At 37.0% G+C, this 22,690-nt stretch overlaps 1 protein-coding gene across 1 annotated transcript in view; it reads left to right on the forward strand.

Annotated features, from left to right (window-relative positions):
- CACNA2D3 (calcium voltage-gated channel auxiliary subunit alpha2delta 3) overlaps positions 1-22,690 on the forward strand; it is a 455,579-nt gene that overhangs the window by 89,842 nt on the left and 343,047 nt on the right. The window contains exon 3 of the mRNA XM_035558456.2: positions 829-945. Within this exon, the coding sequence (XP_035414349.1) occupies positions 829-945 (117 nt within the window). The remainder of the gene's footprint in view (positions 1-828; positions 946-22,690) is intronic.

Here is a 22,690-nt window from a genome sequence, read left to right on the forward strand (position 1 = left end):
CCATCACTTAAAGCACAAGCTATAGTGGAATGACATGGGAAGGAGGAATTCTCCCTGTATTAAATGCTTTGAAGTTTGTCTTGAAAGAATATTATGCTTTTTTGTGTATTATGTTCTTACAAGCATCATTTATAAACACCGATAAAGGAAAAAAAAAGTTGATGTGCAGAAACTGGAGGATCAAAATTGTTTTGAATACATTTTCAGTGCTTAGTCTGAGAGTCACTCACACTGTGTAAAGATACCATAAATTAATGCTCATCCATATTATACAAATGATACTTCTGTGCTTGCATTCAGATAAAGACTTGTGTTTATGTGGTTTATGTCGGGTTTTCTTTGCATGGAAAGTTAAGAACATCTAGATATGCTTATAGTATAAGTATTCGTAATCTAAGTATTGTATAAAGCTCATGAAATAGATATCTGCAAGAACTTCAGCTAAGAAGGAGGAGGATTCTAGGTTGCTATGGCACAGTAGATTGGCAGGCATATTTGTTTTGAAATGATTTTGGATAGAATATAAGGGTTTTTAACTTTCTATTTTCTGATGTTCGGTTGTGGGGAGCAGTAATGAACTGTTGTGAAGGAAAATCACTTGTATACTATGGTGCATGAGATAAATATTTCTATTGTATTTTCTGAGTTCTGGTTCTAACCCAGTTGTTTCATCTCTATGACAGTGTCTTGGCGCATAGCAGCCTTCTGTCATGCAAATAAACATCAAATAAATGGAGAATGTCAGCAACAGCGTAACATGAAACTAATAATTAGTTGTCAAAATTTCATCTGATTTCTCTGAATAATTTGTCCTTTTTTTCCCCCCAGAAATACAAAGAATATGAGAAGGATGTTGCAATAGAAGAAATTGATGGCCTTCAGCTTGTGAAAAAGTTAGCAAAGAACATGGAAGAAATGTTTCACAAAAAATCTGAAGCTGTACGGGTAAGCAGCAGATGAGTCTACTATTTCATTCTCTCATGTAAAACTAAGTACAGAATTTAGGCTCTGCTCTGAAAGCTGTACTAGCACTTGAAGCTGGAGTGGAAATGCTAAAGTGTTCAGAAATATTTTTAGGATCAGTTCTTTAGAGAATAGATGTAAATTATTTATGCTGTCAATAGATAAGAATGTGTAGTTAGGTTTGGACTACCAGCTTCCCATTTAGATTTGTAAGGTATCGCTCGCATTTGGTCAAACATAACTATATATTGTTGTGCATTTATATGTTAGAGTTTGCAGCATCAAACCAAAGCAAACCAGACTTCACTCCATTGCTCTCTTGCATAAAAATAGCATTGGGGGGAGTCTTCTGAGATCAACAGCTATCCTTTAGTTCAAATCCAGAAAAAGATGCAGATGTCTTAGCTGGGACTAAATCCAAAATTCCTTTAATTGTGATAAGTACTACATCACTCTAAAGGCAACTTATTAATGATAGTTAATTACCTACATTGTACTTTCTGCACCTTTGAAGGTTTTAGTGGCTTTTTTGCATTTCCATTCTGACCCTTCTTTTATGCTCAGCTGTAACAGCTTTGTTGTCTTATTAGATTTTCTTTAAAATATGAAAAAAATCTGACTTCTGTGTTCTTTGATATTGAATAGGAGCTTGTTGTAACAAGTGTTCTGAAGAATAGCAGGTTTGCTGTTGTAGTTTACATTTTACATTATTCTTTGCTAGGAATTTAGGTGACTGTAACTGTAGTTCCTGTTGTATCAGCTATGTCAACAAACTGATAGTCCACTGTGGTGATGCCATTTGACATCTACTGTGCTGCAGGTCAAGTGTGTCTGCTCAGTGGAGTTTATGTCTCAGCATCTCAACTGTGGGGCAGAAGGCATCACCCAAGGAGGGGGATTCCATTTGTGTAGCTGGAGATACAGTTCAGCCTTTTATTTTTTGTTATAGTGCAAAAGGGAGGAAGGAATTTGGTGCTGGTTTAGAGGTTGAATTTTCTGGGTTGGCAGCAAAGTAAAACATATTTCAGCTTGTAAACTGAGCACGCTTGGCAGGGAAGCGGGGAAAGACAATAAACATGGAACCCCGCAGTGCTATTTTAACAGTGTTTTTCAGAGAAAATCTGTGCTTTAAGATATGTGCAACAGCTTCCAGAAGCCTGCAGATTGCCTGCAGAAGTACACTGACTCTGGAGGGACTGTTCCTTAGTAGAGAAAACTACTGCCCTGAGAACATAAAAATGTGAAAAAGCATTCTTGGAACAGCAGCCTTTTAGAGCCAGAAGTGAGCAGCAAGCTGCACACAAGGCAAGAGAACACCTTTTCCATAAGTGTGGGGTGGTGGTAGGGAAGAGCACGTGGTATCTCAACTACAGCTTTGTAATGGGTGTTTTCTAATGATTGTGAAGTACAGAGCTGGTTTGGCCCCTTTGTACATATGGTGTTTTTCCTCTAAGGACGGGAAAAAAACAACCCAAAGCTTCACAGGCCAATGTAGGCCACTGTGCTCTGTGTAAAAGTAAGCCCAATTTCTCTCAAGTTAAAGCATGTATATAATGTTGTGTGAAAGGGCTTTAGTGCTGAAAAACATAAGACCCAGACCCTTCTTTGGACAGTTTCTATCTTTGGAAAAGAAGTTAGAAGCTTTGTTTGGACAGGGCCGCTTTATTTTTAAAATTCATCTGTGTAGTGTGCCTTCCAGGAAAGTTATATTTTGCATAATTCCATGAGGTGGAGCACCTTGGACAGTTCAGAGCCATAGCTAGAGGTGCAGAGGGTGACCTTTCATGCTCTGGTAGTAAGTTGAAAACCCACCAGAGTTCAAATTGCCAATAGAGCTTAGTAGTTTTGTTCTGACATGTTTTGCCCAACTTGCATCTTTGGTACACCATAGCTCACTTTCTCTTATCTGGAGAGGCGAAATAGGACTTTGAAAGCTTATATGGAGCTGAGACCTCTGCTTCATGTTTAGACAAAGTCATGTTACTCACTTTGCCTCTAAAATAATAGAATTTTGACCTAAATTTTGATGGAAATGTACTGAGCACTGAAACCTAGAGGTTAGATTAACATTTTAGATGAAGTAGTGGTAATATTTGGATAAGTACCAAATGAAGTACCAAATTATAAAATATCCCCCAGCACTAGAAATATAGGGTAACCACTGAGAAGTTTGAAATCCAAGTGCTCAAAAAATGTGTTTGTATTAGTCCAAATAGTTACTCTAAAGCACAGATTGAATTAGACACAAGTAGATCATAATCCATAGTGTAATGCAAAATGTTTTTTTAGATAAATTATTTTAATCAACATACTTTCTCAGCTTTTAGCAGATGTAACAACCTCTGACAACTATTGAGAGAGCCACGGTAATATAAAATGTTTAATTTGTGGAAAAGGCCAATAAGAAGAGCTGGAAATATGGAAATAGGGCGGCTTGGAAAGGCCTTCAGGTTTGTGGGGGCTGCTTTGTGTTTCAAACACATTAATGCGTTCTAGGCTACTAATCACTGTTGAAGTTTTTCCTCCTCCCACTTTATAGTCCGGCTGATTTTTTCTTATCTTGTCTCATCGCTTTTGATAGTGATTAGTTGGCTTGGTATGATTTTTATCATATTCATCCCCTGTTTGAATTACCCTTCACTATGCAATTATCCTATCACAGAATGTCCTATTTTTGTGCTGTCAGATACACAAAAATAAATGGAAAACTGAAAGTGCTAAACCAATTATATAACCTTTTGTCATCTACTTACTGATGGAGACCCTAGCAAGCAACTCCCCCCACTCCCAGAGTTCATTATTTACATTAGATTTATGGCAGTTCAGGATATTCCTGTTAACTGTTTCTTCCCTAACACTGCCCTACTTGATGGAATTTCAGACAGGCAGCTTCAGATCGTGTTTTGAAATATTTCTAACACAATTGGAGTTAAACCCATTGAAGAGTGATTTTGATTCAGTGTTACTAATGCTTAGTTTTGTTTATAGCTCTTTAAGACTATTTAAGACTTCCTTAAGACATTTAAGGTGGGATAAATGGAAGCGTTTCCTGCATTGTGCAGCAGTGGTTTTAATTTTACAGCCAAACCCAAAGAATCACTTTGAGAGCCTTGCATAGTCTGCTGTCACTTGTGATATTAGTTAATTGCTTTCCATGGACTTTTAGTGATTTCACTTACAGGAAATGGGCTTGATCTGACTTAATTTAAAGTTAGCTGTGATTTAAAAACAAAACACAATTTTTTTAGGAGGTCTCATGACACTATAGTGAATCCACTCACATTTGAAACCGAAAGGAGTAGGGCAGGATGACAGTGCTCAATAACAAATGACTACTGTAACAAACCTAAGGGCAGAAAAGAGGTGGAATTAAAACAATGCATTTGCTGTTTTTATTTTTTCTGTTAATGGTGTCATAGAAAAAAAATGAGGGAAGTGAAAGAAGTCAGTATGAAAGATAAATTATTATTATTATTATTAAAAACTGTTCTTAAAACTTTATGTAGTCAAATTTCTATTTTCAGTAGATTGACACTGTAAGATGGCAAATAAAGTCTTAAGGATTATTTTTCTTTCAGGCAACTACCATTGCTGCAGTGGAAAATGCAAATAAAAGATTTTTTTTTTATTAACTTTTTCTACTGTAGCTACCTGGTGTTCATTGTGGAGCTGATTCTCATTATAACTGTGCTGTGAAAAATAATTGCTGTTGTACAGTAATTCAATTTCTGTGCATTCATGCATCAGTAAGCCAGTGGAGTTTATCTAGAGAAAGCCAGGACTTTAAAGCTTTTTATCATGAAATTCCACATGCAGAGAAACGGTTTTCCAAGGAGTAGAATATCAGCATTTACATTTAACAAACATTTACAATGAGGAAAAATAGATTTTTATTTTTCCTCACCAATGATTTTTACACCAGTCTTCAAACTGTTTTCAGATACTATTAGGGTGATATTGTCTATGCACAGAAAAAAAAAAAAGTACTGTCTTTGAAATGTTTACGCTTATTCATATACTGTCTGCACATTTTAGTTTATGAATGTGTATATATGTGTGAGTATGTACCTTTACACAAGCATACATGCTGAGGTTTGTATATATAATATATAGAATATACGAATATGTGTTATATAGAATATATAGAATAGATGCAGTTTATTATTGATTTGTATGTGTGTGCATATACATGAATTAAGCAAGCAATATGTTAAACTACATGTACTTCATCCACATATCACAAGGTAAATACTGGTGAACTGTTATCCTGACTAATTAATAGATTTTTATTTTTTAAATATATAGAATCATTAAGGTTGGAAAAGACCTCCAAGATGATCTGGTCCAACCATCACCCTACTATCAATGTCACCCACTAAGCCATGTCCCTTAGCACCAGGTCTAACCTTTCCTTAAACACCCCCGGGGTCGGTGATGCCACCACCTCCCTGAGCAACCCATTCCAATGCCTGACTGCTCTTTCGGAGAAGAAATGTTTACTAATTTTCCAACCTGAGCCTCCCCCTTCTTGGCCACCTGGGCACACTGCCAGCTCATGTTCAGGCAAGCATCAACCAGCACCCCTAGGTCCTTTTCCTCTGCACAGCTTTTAAGTCACTCTGCCCCAAGCCTGTACTGTTTCATGGGGTTGTTGTGGCCAAAGTGCAGGACCTGGCACTTAGCAATGTTGAACCTCATCCCATTGGCCTCTACCCATTGACCCATCCTGGCAAGGTCCTTCTGCCTTCCTACCCTCCGGCAGATTGACACTTCCCCCCAGCTTGGTGTCATCTGCAAACTTAGCGAGGGTGCGCTCAATTCCCTCATCCAAATCATCAGTAAAGATATTAAAGAGGTTGGGCCCCGACACTGACCCCTGGGGAACACCACTGGTGACCGGTCACCAGCTGGATTTCACTCTGTTCACCACTGCTCTCAGGGCCTGGCTGTCCAGACAGTTTTTAACCCAGCAAAGATATACGTATGCATGTGTCTCTGTGCGTATATGTATATAGACATTCACGTTAATAACTATTGTATATGTTGGTGAGCGCAATATGAGCTTGGTTGGATGACCTCAGAGTCCGTGGCAAGTAACCTAAAGCTGAGAGCAAAAATTCCTGAACAGAGGAAGTTTCCTTCTCTGTGGGAATATTTTGCAGAGCTCTGAATAATTTCTTTATGAAAACTAAGTAAAGTATTCATACTGAATGAATGAATGTAGCATTTACTTACAAACTACCCACAAGTACTTTACCGTTTTCTTGGCTGGTTTTGGTATTTAACTAACTTCTGGTGTGTTGCTTAATGGTGAGTGCTTCTCTGTTTGATCAGACACGTTGGTCAGAGAAGGTAGTGTTTGTTTTCTGGGTGATTGAGGGTGACATTTAGAAGTGGATTTTGAAGGTAAATGCTTAAGTAGACCAATTTCCTACCCACTGTTTAAACATCTTTCCATTCTGAGACTTATTCCAGTCATTTGCTTTTATATTGCTGCTTCCAGATGACGTTACTGAACTCATACAAAAGAGTTATATCAGAAAATAAAATAAAACTCAAGTGTTGGAAAGGTGTCATTAATAAGACAGGCTCATTAATTAGGTAGGTTTTATTTAATCATTTTTTTTTCTCTTAAAGTATTTTTTAAATTATATTATTCAGTGGACATTTGACTGCTTTTGCCCCAGTTTGCAGTGGAGCCTGTTGTCTCTTCTGCTAGTGGTTAGATCCTTACAAGTGTCATGAGTGGGTATAGGGATGAGACTCTAGTATCACTGATGAAAGTCAGAGAAAACTCAGTCATAAGAAAGGATTGGAGAGCATACTGGAGTGAAAAGGCACTAGGGAAATATGTTTGGGGAAGTTAATTTAATAAATGAGAGGTAGAGAAAAAAATATTATGATAAGGTGTTATATTGAAAATGGGAGCCTGATGAAGGACTAAATCTAAAACAAGCTAAGAAAAAAAAATGCCAAACATGAGCCTTTCTGTTGTTTTGTATCAATTTATTCTTAATAGATAATCTATGAAATAAGAATTGTTGGATTGTAATCTCCAGTTTACATTCCTGCATGGTGGGGAGCTTTTGTAAAAACCTGTTAAATAAAGGAGGATGAGGCTGTTGATCTTACGTTGTGATGTTAATGCAGAGCATTTGCTGAGGACAGGACATGCTTTCGTGGTGGGCTTTTTGTATCTAGATTAATTTCTTAAAATATCGGCTTCCAAGTACCTAAAGAAACAAGTGAAGTAATTGTGAGGAATATTCCAGGTGAATTATTGAACTTTTTTTTGAGATAATTTAAATGCACATTCTTCAATGTTCATTGTGGATTTTATTACATTATATTTTTATTCTTATTTTCTATCATTTTGATCAAGGCTAGATTGGGAATGGAATTCTTGAGATGCAAAGGGTCATTGGTATTTCAGAGTCATATAATAGAAGATGAAAAAGTCTTAAACATCAAGGCTTATTACTTTGCTAGCTTCACTATTTCTAACTGTATAATAAACACATTCCCACTATCCACACATTTCCCTCATTGAGATAATTTGCATCTGCAGAATTTTAAGGGAAGGAAAATGAATATCAACATGCACTGTTTAAAATTGTGCTGCTCAATAGATGCTATTCTGATCTCTAATTTTTTTAATTCAGTAAAACATTTTTTTTAACTGATGAAAAACACATTAAATATATAAAATTACTGGAGGAAAAAAAAATTTAAATGGCTGTGGGTGGAAGGAAATTATGGTGAATCAACCCAGTGTCACTATAAATAGTTTCAAACGACAGAATAAAGACATAATGAATAAAAGAGTGATGGCTATAATTCTGTTAATTGTGGGCAACAAATTAAAGGTTTTCAGCAATATTTTTGTATTCACATTTAGTATTTTAACTGTAATTGTTGCTAGTTACTTTTGGTATCGTTTGAATTTTGCTCAGTTTGACTGGTCCTTCATATGTAGGTGAGGAAATTTCTGTTCTGAAGTCATTAAGAGCTTTACTTTTTGGCGAATTAGATTACACTGGAAAATGAAAAGTGGTTGGTAATGCTCTAACAGTCAGTGGAGTATTCTGTAGCATAGCACATAACCCTTGATAATCATAGTTTGAAGAATATTTAGAGACACTGAATATTTTTCTTGTTTAGTGCCCTTGGATTTAATTATTGCTTTTCCTGATGTGCAGAAATTAAGTTCTTCATCAAATGTAGCATTAGCAAGTGTATTCCAGCACAGTTCAGCTAGATCACATATTACTTCTTTGCTGCTTAGTTCTCTGAGCTTCCCAATAAATGTGTGTATTTGTAAACAGATGCTGCAATGAATTCTGAAAGATTAAATAAAAGAAGTGTATGCTTTTTTTTTTTTTTTTTTTTTTTTTTTTAATTGGGCATCTGGTAGGCTTCTCTCATCCTTTGCCTGCATTCCTGTCACAGAATGGTGGTGTGAGTGCTCAGCCTGTCCTCAGGCATGTTGCTGGTGCTCAAAGGGAATAAAGGGAAAAGCTGCAATCAGTTTAGCATGTGCCTGCGCTACCTGCGTGGCAGGATGCGGTGGGAGGGGGAATGAGAGTTAGGAGTATTCTGCTGCCCTCTCTGAAACTGAGCACGGAGATAAGTACAATGATCAAATATTCATCTAACTCTTAAAAGTCTTAAAATCCAGTTTAGCTGAGTCTGCAGAAAACTATTCTGTGGCTGGTGGAGGAGGATTAAAAGAGGCAAAACCTGACAAACCCGGTTATTTGCTCTTTCACATGCATGCAGAGTTTGAGTGTTTAATGTTTCTTCCACAGACTGGAAAGAAAACCAGGAAAAACTTGAGATCCTTCACTGTCTGCTTAATCATTTATTTTTAACAGTTCAGGAATGCTGTCATTGTAAAGACTAATCATTTCAAACAGTTCCGTAAATCCATCTTCCCCCCCCCCGGGTTAGAAAGAATTTTCTTCTTTCAGCTTCTGTGTACTAATCTGCATGAGAAGTAGAAAACTGGAACTTGGTAGATCCATTTTTGAGGAACGGGCAGTAGTTCATATTGATCAAGTTTGGGAGATGAGGAAATATGTATTTGTTTAGATTTTCAGAGCTATATACGTAATCTGGTACATGCAGTCTCCAGAAACTGCCTCCTGAATGCACACTTGCGTGGTTCTGCAGATGTGAAGCTCTCATTGTCCTGGTACAGCTTGAAATAAATAAATACCAAAACAAAGCAACTTGAACTGTGCTTTGAATTTTGGCTGTCTTTAAAACTCTGGCCAATTTGTATCTTTGATAAAAAACCAAACCAACCCACCAAACAGGAGAAAAAAAATAAAATCAGTCCATATAATCTAACCAGTCTTAAGGAATTTAGTGAATTTATTTTGGAAGTTCAAATTCAAAAGAAAAAAAATACTCTTAAGGAAAGGGGGAAAAAAAAGACTTTGAGAGAAAACATAAAAGCATTTTCTTCTCAAAATGATTATGATAGTTTCATCTTTAGTTCTGAGAAAAGAAGTGAAAAGTATTTAAAGATAGTGCATTCAAATATAGAACACTTATCTGAAAATAAAGGCAGAGAGAAAAATCAAACCAGCCACTTTACAGAATAATGCATTTATTAGACTTCATTGCTAAAGTATATAACATGCAGACTTTGCTATCAACAACATAAAATAGCTTTCCACAGAGCACGAAGAAAACAGTAAAGGAGCTTTGGAGGAAAAAGCTAGGAGGAATTAGCCTCATGTATCCTTCTGTCTTATCACTGTTTTAGAGAATTAGCATATTTTAATATTTAACATTATTTTAACAAAAAATAGTTGTATTTACAACTTGGTGTTCACTGTGTTATTTACACTAGTCACTTCAAGTAGTAATTTTTATAATCAGTATTTAATTCCACTTGCATAACTGTCACCTTTTCAGTTACTTTTTTTTTTTTTTTTTTTTTTTTTTCATATTTTAAATGTTAAATCTTTTTTTGGTATGATAAACATGATTCTTATAAGTACTGGTACTTCTAAGTCATGAGAATTTAATAAAAACCACTCCGATTCAGCTCCCTTTTAGGTTGTTTACTGGTATTTATTGTTAATTGACTACTTTAAACGTTCTCTTGAGGAGATACCCCATGGCTTGCATGCTGTTCATATAATATTAGTCTGTCTTCTGAAAACTGACACACATTTAATGCTTACATAATGAATGAAAGTATCTTAAAGAGACTCCTCCATGTGGCACGACCTGTGTTAGCACAGAACGGCTGCTGGCGCTGCTGCTGCTGTTTCCCGTTACAGGACTGGTGCTGAGCAGATCCCTTGGGCCTCTGCAGCACTAAGGAACGGTAGGAGCGGTGGCGAGAAGCTTCCTAATGGCTTTCTTAGTAAATGATTGCTTCTCAATATTTTGGGTAGGAGACAGACATTTCTCACTGGGAGATTCCTCAATTTGGGAAAGGAATGAAATGGCCTAGCCCCAACTTGGCAAAGCGTGCTCCTGGGTGTGTGGCGGTGGGCCTGGGTGTCCTGCTGCCTTCCGCAGCCACCTGCTGCTCATCGCTGGCTGCCCCGAGCTGCTGGCGTCCCCTGCTGCTGGAGCAGGAGGGGCATCAGGTCCCGAGAGCTGGATTCCAGCTGGCCGCCTGGAATTGTCCGTGCTGAGCTAGAGGCAAACTGGTGGCAGAACAGTTTAGTGGCTGTTGCCAGTGTAAGTCTGCATCTACCCAAACTGTTGCGAGTGTTCCTCCGCAGGGGCTCTTAAAGCACTCAAAAGCACTTTTTCAAAGACAAGTACTGTAAAGAGAACCCGTTAGTAATTTTTAAGGAGCTCTCGCTCCTCACTCCGCTCCTTATTTGCACTTCCCACACACGTTGTTAGGTCAGGTACCAAAAGCTCAGCCTCAGCGGCTGCTGGAACACCACTGGCAGAGGGCCTCCTACAGAGGCAGCCAAGGGCAAAGAGCCAGCAGTTCTCCGCGCTCCCACCTGGGTGAGTTTGACTTTTGTGTAATTAGGTGGCTAGATGCCTGTTTAATCTAAAATACTTTCAGCTTATTTTTCTCATTATATCATCTCTTGCAGAGCTGATAATGTATTCCTAGTGTATGTACACAGTGCTGGTTGACACGGCTACTTTATTTCTCACCTTTTGGATTTTTAACACTTATTGTTTCACAAGTTATTCTGCCTCATCTCATTTTCTCTGAACACTGCAGTTACTTTCATCTTCTTAATTGAACATATTTATACTTAAGTGTACAGTAAGGCCATCCTGCTCCTTCCCCCAGCTGAACAATTAGAAAACCAGAGAGGCACCAGCAACGTGTTTGGGGTGTGCTGCTCTCAAATCTTTCCAGACAGTCTCAGATGACAGGGACAGAGGGGGAAAGCTCTGCACAGCCTGGAACAGGGCAAATAAATCCCTGCAGGTTCATTGAGACTGGTCTAGTGCCATGTGAAATACTTCTGGGAGATGAAAACAGACTGAAAGTGAGTAGAGATGCTTTTTTTTTTTTTTTTCTTCCCCTGGAGAAGGCATTTTTATTATCATTATTATTTTTGAGAGAGTTAACCAAAACATCTAGTTAAACATCTAATTAACATTCTTATTTGTAATTGTATTTTAACAGCTATTGGAAATGTAATGTTAGTAAGACATCCTGCCATACTGGTAGGTTAGCATCTATCTCCTCCAAACCATTTGTAGATAATCAATTTCTTTGGTATGCTAGCTGCAGAAAGCTGGGCTCTTGAGTTTAAGCTGTAGATTTCTGATTAAAAATGTTTCAAGATAGTAACCTGAAATCTCAGGAGGGAAAAAAAAAAAAAGAAACTTGTACTTCACTTTCTCAGGAAGTAAGGCAAAAATTGGCTCTCCTGCAGAACATACTGGTTTTTAGATTTGAGGCTTCTGCTAGGCAGAAAGGTAACATCACAGGAATGACTAAACCTGCTGGACACTGAACCTTATAGCACTCAACTTCTATTGGTACTTCAGTCTTGGACACTGGAGATAAACCAGCTTTACAGGTGATAGGAGTGGTGTAAAGAATTCTGTGTAGCATTGCTGCAGATTGATTTGACCGATCAGTTAGTGTGCTTTAAAATAATCTGATAAGATTTCAAAACACATACAAAGATGGGGTCTGAATGTAGAGTTGCACAAAAACGTCCAGGCTATTCTTTCCTTGTACAAAAATGAGGATCATAAAATATTCATGTTGTAGAATTAGAATCTGCAGAAAGAACAGTTGAGGACCACAGCTCTGCAAAGCTGTGCTGCAGTATATGGGTGTAAGAGCAGGTATGGGGTGTGATGTATGCTTGGCACTGCTTTTCTGCTTTGAGGTGGTACAATGCTAAAAATCCTGGGGGGGAGCATAAGTGTGATTTTGTTTTTGTGGTATTTGAAGTTGAAGTTTTGGAGGGAGAAACTTTATGTAGTGGATCTTTAAACTGTCCGTCAAATGTTGTGTCATTTGGTGCTTTGTCTTTGGTACTGTGGCAATAGTAAAAAGAACAGTGTAGTCATTTGTTTCAGGTAGCAGCTTGATTTCAGTGCCACATAATGTGATTGTCTTGTTAACTTCAGTATATGTTTTAAAATTAGTTACCCTGAAGAGAACAAATGATAAATTATGGAGAACACTAACTTCACTGCCTATAAAAATAGATACAGCTGTGTGTTTCTGGATCAAATGCATTTCTCTGTCCTTTAAGCTAGCACAGCATATCTTGGATGATTGCTTCTGGCAATGCTGTGTAAGTACTCCAGGAGGACAAATAGTTTGAGTAAATCATAACAAAAAAGGTGTTTCATGGAAGAAATAAACAGTTACAAGCTAATACTATAAATTGAAGTTTTATTGATTAAGCTGTTTTTTATTATAAAGGTTAAATTACAGCAATCATTGAGGCACAAAGCGCTACAGAAATACTATGTTATAGAAAAAATCTTGTGCCCTTTATTTCTGATGGGTCATTCCAGTGGGATGAAAAAATGCCCCCAAAAGATGGTATGCAAGAAAAAAAAAGGAAATAACTGCTCTGTATCAGTGAGTGTACTTATTTTAAAAACAAGCTGGAATTGGAGAAGCAAGCTGTGCTGCAGTAAAATGCACTTAGACTGCACTTTGAGATTTCATGCATCTTCACATCACCCTTCCCAGATTTATCATGGCATGGGCTGAGCATGAGAACCTCCCCAAAGGATTACAGCACAACTTCCTATGTGTGTCAGGAAAGCTCAGTGGGATATCTGAGGTTAGTTCTTTAACTCTCACGTGCAAGAATAAGACAGTTTAAACCCATTTCTTCTGTATAATTGAAACAACTGGCAAATCTTTGGCCCAGGCAGAGGGCCCTTTAAAGGAGAACACCAAAAACCCCTTTGCACTTCACTGTGTTTCAACAGTGGATTGTTCTTGTTGAGTTTTGGTGTCCTTTGCAGCTAGCAAAATGAGGGGATTTTGTCCTCTATCGCACTCTAAGCAGACTAGAAAAAAATCTGTAATTAAACATAGTGGGCTTATATTGAAATTTTTCTTTATATTGAAAGAAAAAATTTCTTAGGAAAGTCATTTTTTTATCACTTGTGATGAGTGATGGTAAATTAGCACTTTGTAAATGTGCCAGTAAAGTAGTAATTCTAGAGTCATTAATTTTGCATTTATCTTAATTGTGTTACTTTTATGGATATTTTTGGAGTTTTATTTTTTTTTCACATGAAAAATATTACTGCTGTTATTTTTGAGATGAGTCTAAGACTGAATTATCTTATTTTAATGCAAATATTTTTGACATGAAATGGAAATAGTGCCTTGATTTGTGAATTAAGCAATTTTCATTTAAATGTCACTGAATCATTATAGAAATGGGCGCAGCTATTTTCCTTTTGCTTTTTGATAATTCCATGATCTAGAAATTAAATGAGTAGCCTCCTGATCTTTCTTTTTGACTGAAGTTCAATAAGGAGTTAAATTCATAAAATACAAATCTATAGGTGGCTATCAGCATTAACATGCTGATGAACAACATTTCGTTCAAGAAGCCCTTAAAGCACTGATTGCTGGAATGGTGTCCTAAAAATAAATGAAAATTATTTTTGTCCTGTTTTGGTCTTTCAAAGTATACCCTGCTGGGGAGGGATTTGGAGCTCTCTGCGGTAAGACTCTCTACGTGCTGGCATTATATGGTGTGATAGCGTACACTGATCAATGTTAGGCTTTTGAAAGACTAAGTTTCCTAAATGGAAAATAGTTCTTCCCCCCCCCCCCCAGTTTGTCTTCTCCCTGCTCATCTCATTTTCTGAGCACAGATCAGTGTGGTGTGAGGTCCCACAGACTGGGCTTTCACAATCTCCTTCTGAGTCTTCATCTTTTCTGAGGAGGAAGGGAGGGAAGTGAACCACCCGGGTAACAGCTGTGTGCAAACCCAAAACGGTATTCAGGAGATCTGATATTGCATGGTAAGAGCGAGGGAGTAACTCCTCAGAATTAGATGCAACCCCAAAGCATAAAGACTCAAACATTACAAACATGAAGCTTCCTTTGATTTAAAATAGTCTGAAGTATTTGGCTTTTTTTTTTTTTGTCTTTGGACGTTGAAGCTCAGCTTTGCTCTATATACTAACATTAGCACTGACAGGCAGGAACAGACACGAGAGTCATATGTTTACTGCAATTATCAAATATTGCTTGTCTATTTCAGCCCCTTCTACCTCTGAGAACATGGGCAGTATCGCGCATGCCCTTTCCAGATGCAGATGACAACAGTTTTGAACTTTCCCCAATACCCTGTTTGAAGACACGATTAATTGGTAGAAATACACTTTATCACTTCATTTCTCCTGATGACCATAATGCAGGATAATCACAAAAACACTTCACAGAATCGCTTGCTGCTTTTTATGACCAACTAGGTGGTGTGTGTAGTGCAAAGCTGTAGGGATGGAGATTAGTTAATTACTTCAGGCAATTCCAAGTGACAGTCTGCACCAAAGGGAATTATCGATGCCTTGGTAGATTTTTTTTAAGCCAGAAGCTATTGTAATTCTCTGTTTTGGAGATTCATAGAAATTATTTAATTACCTTGGTTCTTCCCTTTCCTTTATGCACAAGTTCTCATTAAACACTAAAACTTAAAACAAACAAAAAAATCCTGATCACTGTTTTGTGGCTTCTGTACTGAATGCTGAGGCAATTAATTCGCTTGTTCCATGCTATGTCAATGCTGTCCACCACTTTCTTCCCAAACCCCTTGTGGTCTGGCTGCCTCCCTGTCAAAATGCTTACTACTTTTTGAAGAACTTCTGATGCTTTTCTAATGTTTTATTGGATTTTTAAATTTTGAACTACTTGTTAATCTTCTTCCCTGTTATCTTGAGTCTTCTGAAAACTTTGTTTAATCATGTTTAAGTCTAATTTGCACTGCTGTGTTACTCATCCTGTGGTGCAACATCTTACCTTCTAATGTTTTCCCTTTGTCTTGTTCCTCAAGTATTTTAAACGAGGATGGTGTATTTTCTGCTTTCTCCACAAGTCAGTTATTTATCTTTGCTATTGTAAACTGAAGGACATCAGGATTGCCTTCTTTATTTAATCTTTCAGATACACATTATATTTATGTATATAATGTATCTTATTTGAATTATATATTCAAAGGAGCCACTTTAATTTCTCTTTTGATTTTTGTTGTCTGAGCATACTGTTTGCTAAAGAACCAGTGGCTATAAGGCCCTTTGTTGCGCATTGCTTTCCATGCATGACTTTGCAGGACAGGCACTTTCCCTATGAGAAAAATTAAGACAACCAGATCTTTACAAATTTACAGCTGTTCTTTTAGGCAACAACAATGGAGAAGATGGAAAATTCACAAGGCAAATTTTTTGTTTAAATGAAATATTAATTTTGAAAGTAGGGGGTTGAAAAGAACTCTTCTGCCCTTTCAGAATGCTAGAAATGATGATTGTAATGAAACCATTTACGCTAACTGGTGTTAGCTGTAGTTGCTTTGATACACACACACACATATATACACATATATTATTTGTATTTTCTTATGTGAAATAGGGCTAAACCACAGTGGTTTGGCTTGGTTTGTAAGAATCAGCATTTAAAATTTTTCTATTGCCCTGGGGGAGCTGGAGCTATTGTGAATTTGGGAGAGGTTCCAGCCGCTCCCTGTTTCTAGAACTGGGTTGTCTTTAATTGATTTTGCACTCTTTTAATATACTGACACATTTTAAAACATCAGTTACTTAAAAGCTATGCTGCCATGTGGCTCAAAATTCTTAGTGAAGCAAGTCACTTCTTATAAAGAAAAAAAAAAAGAATTATATTGGTCTAGGATTTGAAGGAGGGTTAGAGAAGTTTATTAGAATATTTTTGACAGATTAATTAGCTAATGATAAGATTTGAAAGTCAGTTTGTATTATACAGGTATAACCCAGTCTGAACTTTGCAAGACTCATCTTTCTGCATATGTATGCGAGTAGTAGAGAGTGGAGCAAAAATGAAGTTGTCAGCATGATCCCTGATGATACAGCCAGATGATAGCACAGAAAAGAATGTGATTTTACTACAAGACCAACAAAGTAGCTAAGCACAATTTCAAAACATTGTATAAGTAATACAAAATAATTATAACAATCACTTAATACAATATGACATGCAATATTACAATATTACACGTTGTTAACACATTTTAAATGTATCAGATCAGTCTGTAGGTATATACAGTTTTACAGTATTTTTTGAATGCATGGCATGTATAGGAGCACCATTACCTTACATAGATGCAAAATCATGAAAATCCGTCTAGGCCTTCTGAGGATTACATATATTTAAGGATATAGGATGCAATCAACATAAACTCTAAAATATTTCACATAAATCACTAAAATATTTCACCTAAAATGACAGTGTCATCAAAATTAGATGCCTTTCATATACTATGCATGATTTAAACAGTTTTAAATAGATTTGTTCCTTAGAAAAAAAGCTAAGAATCATGGTATAATGTAGTGTTTCATGTCACAAAGATGATTGATTTTGCATGATTCTTATTGTGTTGTAGAGCACAGGCTCAAGAGAATGAGCAATATCCCACACACAAATATAAACTGTTCCAGAAATAAACATTGTGGATTTCTACAAGGAGAAGTTAGTGCCAATCCTGTTCTAGAAGCTCCATGCAGGATACCCCTACATTTGTTTCACTCGTATATGAGACAAATCCATGCTGTTCACGCGAATCTTACAAGCCTGAAATCTTTGTGGGTACCGAAGTAGTGACAGATAATATACCTTTTCTTTTTACATGGCATATCACTGTCTAGTGTGAAGAGAAAATAAGAAGGGATATTAAAGATCATAAGCACTAAGCTGTAGGTTACTTTTAATTTGTTGGGGTAAAAGTCAATTACAGGATCAGGTAAAGTCATGGATATTCACTGTGATTCTGCAGAAGCTGACTTAAAGCTCCAGTGTAGAAGAACCTGTGATAACATATATAAAACATAGCATTTGGATAGTCCCATTAGTATTAACATCTGAAAAATAAGTGTTTTCTTTAAATCATTTAAAATATTCCGTGTGTTAACTCCAAAATGAAAATTCATGCCAGTATCAAGAAAAACATTTATTTCAGGCTGTATATATGACTGCATTTAGTTATGAGCTTCATGTATGGTGACAAGAGTAACTGAATGTCAAAACCTAGTTAATCCTTTGCATTCCATCTGCTAAAGCTAACAGTTACTAAATCACTAGGATGTGGGCGCCTGTCCACAAAGAAATTATTAGGACCAACACCTACGGATAAGTTTTACAGCAGAGGTTGACCACCAGCCTGCAATGCTAATTTACAATTATTGCTTTATCTGTTGTAAATGTCTTCTATTTGGTTCCCCTTCATTGTGTTACAAAGCACTAAAAGTGAAATGAGAAAGTAGTATGGTGACTGTTGCTCCAGAAGTTAATTGTACTGCAATCTAAGGTCTCAAAATTCAATAGTCTAAACAACAACAACAACAAAAAAATTTCATCCAGAATGAAATTTCATTGATCTGATTTCACTGTTGGTTGCTTATAATGCTTCTTGGGAGACAAGCATGTATAACCTACTGACAGGAAAGCAGCCTATAAAATTTTATAAAAACATAATCTACCAACTTTGTAAGTTTTCATGTTGTTGCTTTATTTCCTTTAAAAAGTGGGGGTGGGGAGGGCTTTTCAGTGACAGTAATTCATCTCACACAGTTCTGGTTCTTTTGAAAATCCAACCTTCCTTTTCTACTGGTTAATTATTTCTCATGATACTGATTTATGAAATGCTGCAAATACAAAATTAATGTATGAATTTTACTCCTTTCTCTAGGTGTTATTGTATTAACTGTTTTAGTCATCTGGTGTGAGAGTATATGTGAATTAGATGATGGAAATCTTATTAATTTGTTGTTCTGGTGCAGTAATCACAATAATAAAATAAGAAAACGAATCATTCTTTACATTATAACAAATGGAGAAAATTGAAGTTAAATATTGCTGGCTTGCAAGGTTGTAGATCCACTTGCATACTCTCACTTTTATGTAGATCTGAGTATCTCTTCAAATGTTTTACATGTTAGCGCATCTGTGGTTAAAAGCTGTTAAATTGTTCCCCTTACCTTTCTTTCATTGGGGAATTCAAGTACTCTGAGCCAAAATTAGCACTCAGGTCATTACAAAGACACTGCTGATATTGTATTTCATACTTAATGAATCTTTATTGGCATCTGGGTCTAACCTTGACTCTGCTTAGTGAATCATAACTTGGCAGTCTGAATAGGTGTGCCATTGTCCTATCTATTTCCAGAGTAAATAAAAATGTTTTTTTTTTTTTTTCTCCAGGTATTGGCAATTTCATAATAAAATGCAGTCTTGTGGTTTTTATAAAGAAAAAAATGCAAACAAACATGTGGATTTCTAAGACCATATCTCAAACATATGGATCTCTAAGACCTATCCCCAAGGCGGTTGGGCAATGCTCTGGAGATGCAATGCTGGACTCCCTCGTCTGAGTACATGTGCCTGCTCCCCGATGTCAAGGGGAATTGGATGGTTTAGCTCTGAAGCAGTTATAGCCTGAAAAGCCCAGACTCAGCAACTTGTTATCAAGGAGCTAGATTTCTATGTAAAAAGCTAATTAAACTTAGTAAAAATAAAAATTCAGATCTCATTGATTTTGGTTGTGGGAGGCGGGGAGGGGAACAGCACGTTTTTTGTAAGGTCAGCTCTAAACTCCTAGAATAAGGACTACAGTGTAAGTCCAAGTATAAGTCTTCACTTGAATGTCATTTCTTTGGCTGAGCACCCTTGCTGGCTGTCAGGTGTTCAGAGGTCTCTATCATTTTCACTAGAAATGCCATTCTCTTCTTGCATGCGTAAGAAGTCTGACAAGGTTTTAGCCAACTTTAATTTTTTGATGTCACCTTTGTTCTTTTTGTTTTTATTGTAAATCAATTCTTTGTTTTTAAACCTGGGGGCTATTTCCTTTTCTGTAGTTTTGATATACATTCAGCTCATGCACTCATAGCTTCTAGGGGTCATAAAGGACCTTTGCTACTTCAAAAACATGTCTTTGGTGACTGCAAGGGATGCTGTTGCAAAGTGGTCTTGGCGCAGTGTTTTGGATCTTTTCTCATTACAGCAATTAATCCAACTTTTGCCATAGGGCATAACTAATACCTCTGCTCTGTGAATGTTCCTCACATTTTAGAAATTGTCATATGTACCATATAGGAGGGAAATGTTGAGAGCAAAGGGTTTTGTGGGACTTAAGTGAAATGTGGAATACTGCAATCAAGAGGGAATATTTAAATGTCTCACTTAACCTGTCAGGCAAAGTAGATATGCAGTGATGTACGTGTTCTGAGAGTTATCAAATCTGCTGCACGCAGTACCTTCCAAGAGATACCTTGAAATAGGAATTGCAGTGCAAATGAATTCTGTACAGCACTTTCCCCATCTTCTGGCATTGACATCAAATTTGGCTCAGAACAAGACAAAAAGGGGGATGAGGGGAGCAGAAAAAAACACTGAAAACTGTAGAAATACAGAGAGCTCCTAGAAATGTTACAGTTCTCACTGGAGTGGTGGAGCAGCAAAACTAGCGATATGATTTGGTGTATTCTTTAATTTTAATACCCTGATCTATTCTATCTGGAAATAATTAAAAAAAAAAAAAAAAAAAAGAAAAGAGTACCACCAAGGCATTGATTAATTTTGGGTCTAGCTGTGTGAAATCTCTCGGTCTGAGTTCACAATATCACTGAGCTTCATTTCCAGTGGATTTGAAAATAAACCTGAAACCTCAAGGATGAAATGCCACCTTGGCTCGCTTTATTACTCCAAGAATATAATCAAGCAGCCTGGAATTAGCATTTTCTCCCCACAGGCATGCTGCTGCCATAGGTAGCGGCCTTCTTGGGGGTTGGTTGTGAACAGTGGTCTCCTCTGTTGCTGTTGGCCCTCATTTACCCAGCATTGATCTACAGGTCTTTGTGCTGACTCTCAACCCTGATGGTTGCTCTGTGTACAGAAGATGGACATAGAAAGCTAATCTGCCTATATTTTAATGAGCAAGGTGTACTGTTCTGTAACCCTCTCCTTTCACAGAGACCAGGAACTGGTTCCTCTCTGTGCTGCTGCAGCATCCATGCAGGTGATATTTTTATCCTAGTAGCTCATGAGAAATACTCTGAAATGTTTATGTACCTGTTACAAGAAATTTCAGAGACAGGAAAAATCACCCTCCTGAACCCAGAGCTGGCGGGTTCTTGATGATATTTCATTGGATGGTCCCAAACTTCAGAAACCTGATTTGGACAAAGGAGAATTCAAACTCTTTGGCTGAAAGTGTGCTGTAGGTAGTGAGTGGTCAGAATCACCTGTCCTATAACTGACTGGGATAATGAAATCTGGGTCCTGCCCGATGGGGTTTCAGAGTCCTGAGTGAGTTCCAAACCTGGGGCTCTGGAAAGATAGCTTTCAAATTACCCTAGAGTTTCACAAAGGGTGCAAACAAGTTCCAGTGGGGAAAACATCATTATTGGCTTAATTTCTGTTGTACAGAGGAACTTGTTGGAAGTTGGTTTACCATTCACTAGGGAAAAATGAACTCCAATAGGAGTGCATGGCAAATAGCCTAAACTTTTCCTTTTGTCCGCTTCAGGTACAAAGCATGTCTTTTTGTCCTTGCTTTCTATTCTGTGTGTATATTACTGTGTAGGTTAAGAAAAGCGTATGAATGACTGAAAAGTAACAGCTAAGAGGCAACACCAACTCAAGGAACTTTACCAAAGGTAAAAAATAAGTTGTTGCATATGTATAATCATTTAGGAAGAAGAAAAGTGCACATTTGTGACAAGTGGGAGGCTAGGATACTGCTGGAACTCAGTATGCTGGCTGTCCTTCTGTATGGTATTAGTGTAATACCCTGATTCAGGTCTGAAACATGCAATATGATCCTATTTGTATTTGGAATTAAGTTCTCTTATTCCCTGTTCAAGTCTTTTCAGGTGTGTTTTTTGTTGTTTTTTTGAAGCGCAAATTGTGGTCAGTAAAGGTAAACTGGTTCTTGCAGTCATTCAAAAACATGGTATGATATATGGCTTGAAAACACAGGGCTCCTCTGCTTTTAAATTCTTAAAAGGTTTTTAAAACATTTGCCTACAGTGATGTGCAAAGACAAAATAGACAAAATGCTTTCTGTTTACAAAATCTGAAATGTTTAGACTGTAGGGTTTCATGTTGTAATGTAAAGGTGATAGTTGTTTGCAGGTTGGTTGGAAATATTTCCAATATTTGTTTTCTCTTGTGAAAGAATTTCACAGTTTCTAATATTTTTAGGCAATATTAATTGAGGTGGAAAAAATCTGTGTAAAATCGGTTAGATGAACTAGGAAGTGAATGACTCCTACAACAACTTCAAACTACTTTGGGGATGTAAATAGTTAGACATCTCAGCAGAGCAAACCACGTAATTTTTCAAGGTTTGATTTTCATACATAAACAATATTGCATATAACAATTGACATTCAGACTGAGGGATTTAATATTGCAATTTGTTAAGGTGACTGAAAAGACATTTTTTCAGTGTTGCTAGTATACCTGCAGAAAACAATCATCTGTCTTAAAGCACGTAGGTATCTCATTTTAATCCATCAAGTTCCTTGTAATGGTTGAAGCTGAAAAAGAATACTTTCCATTTTGAAGAAGTGGCACTTCCAAATAAGTTTTAGCTCTAGATCTAGTAAAACAAAGCAGAACAAACCACCAAAACCTGACTTTTGTTTCTTCGCTTCTGTGTCTGAGTAATGGGATGCAAAAAGAGTAGCTCTTCCTGGTACAAGTGATTCAGGGAAGGTGACTGTGCTACCAAGGTTATTAGAGAATTATGCATTTCACCTTTAAAGTGTTATCTGTCACTGCCACTGTGGCTTATTATTAGCATATCTTTTGAAACTACTTTTTTTCTTCCCTGATGCCATGGAAAGCATAAAGCAAAATAGAAGTGGAAGTCAGAAACAACAGTATTGTTTATATGTTGGCATGGTATTTTTTTCTTTCTGCAATCTTTTAGAATGGCAAGAAAATTATTTTAAAAACAGTACAAACCTGTATATGATGCAGGGCAGACTAGCCTAAGCCAGTATATTCTGCATAAATGTAAGTGTTGTTTTTGAAACT

This window comes from Cygnus atratus, chromosome 10 (assembly GCF_013377495.2).
Source record: "Cygnus atratus isolate AKBS03 ecotype Queensland, Australia chromosome 10, CAtr_DNAZoo_HiC_assembly, whole genome shotgun sequence".
Taxonomy (NCBI): domain Eukaryota; kingdom Metazoa; phylum Chordata; class Aves; order Anseriformes; family Anatidae; genus Cygnus; species Cygnus atratus.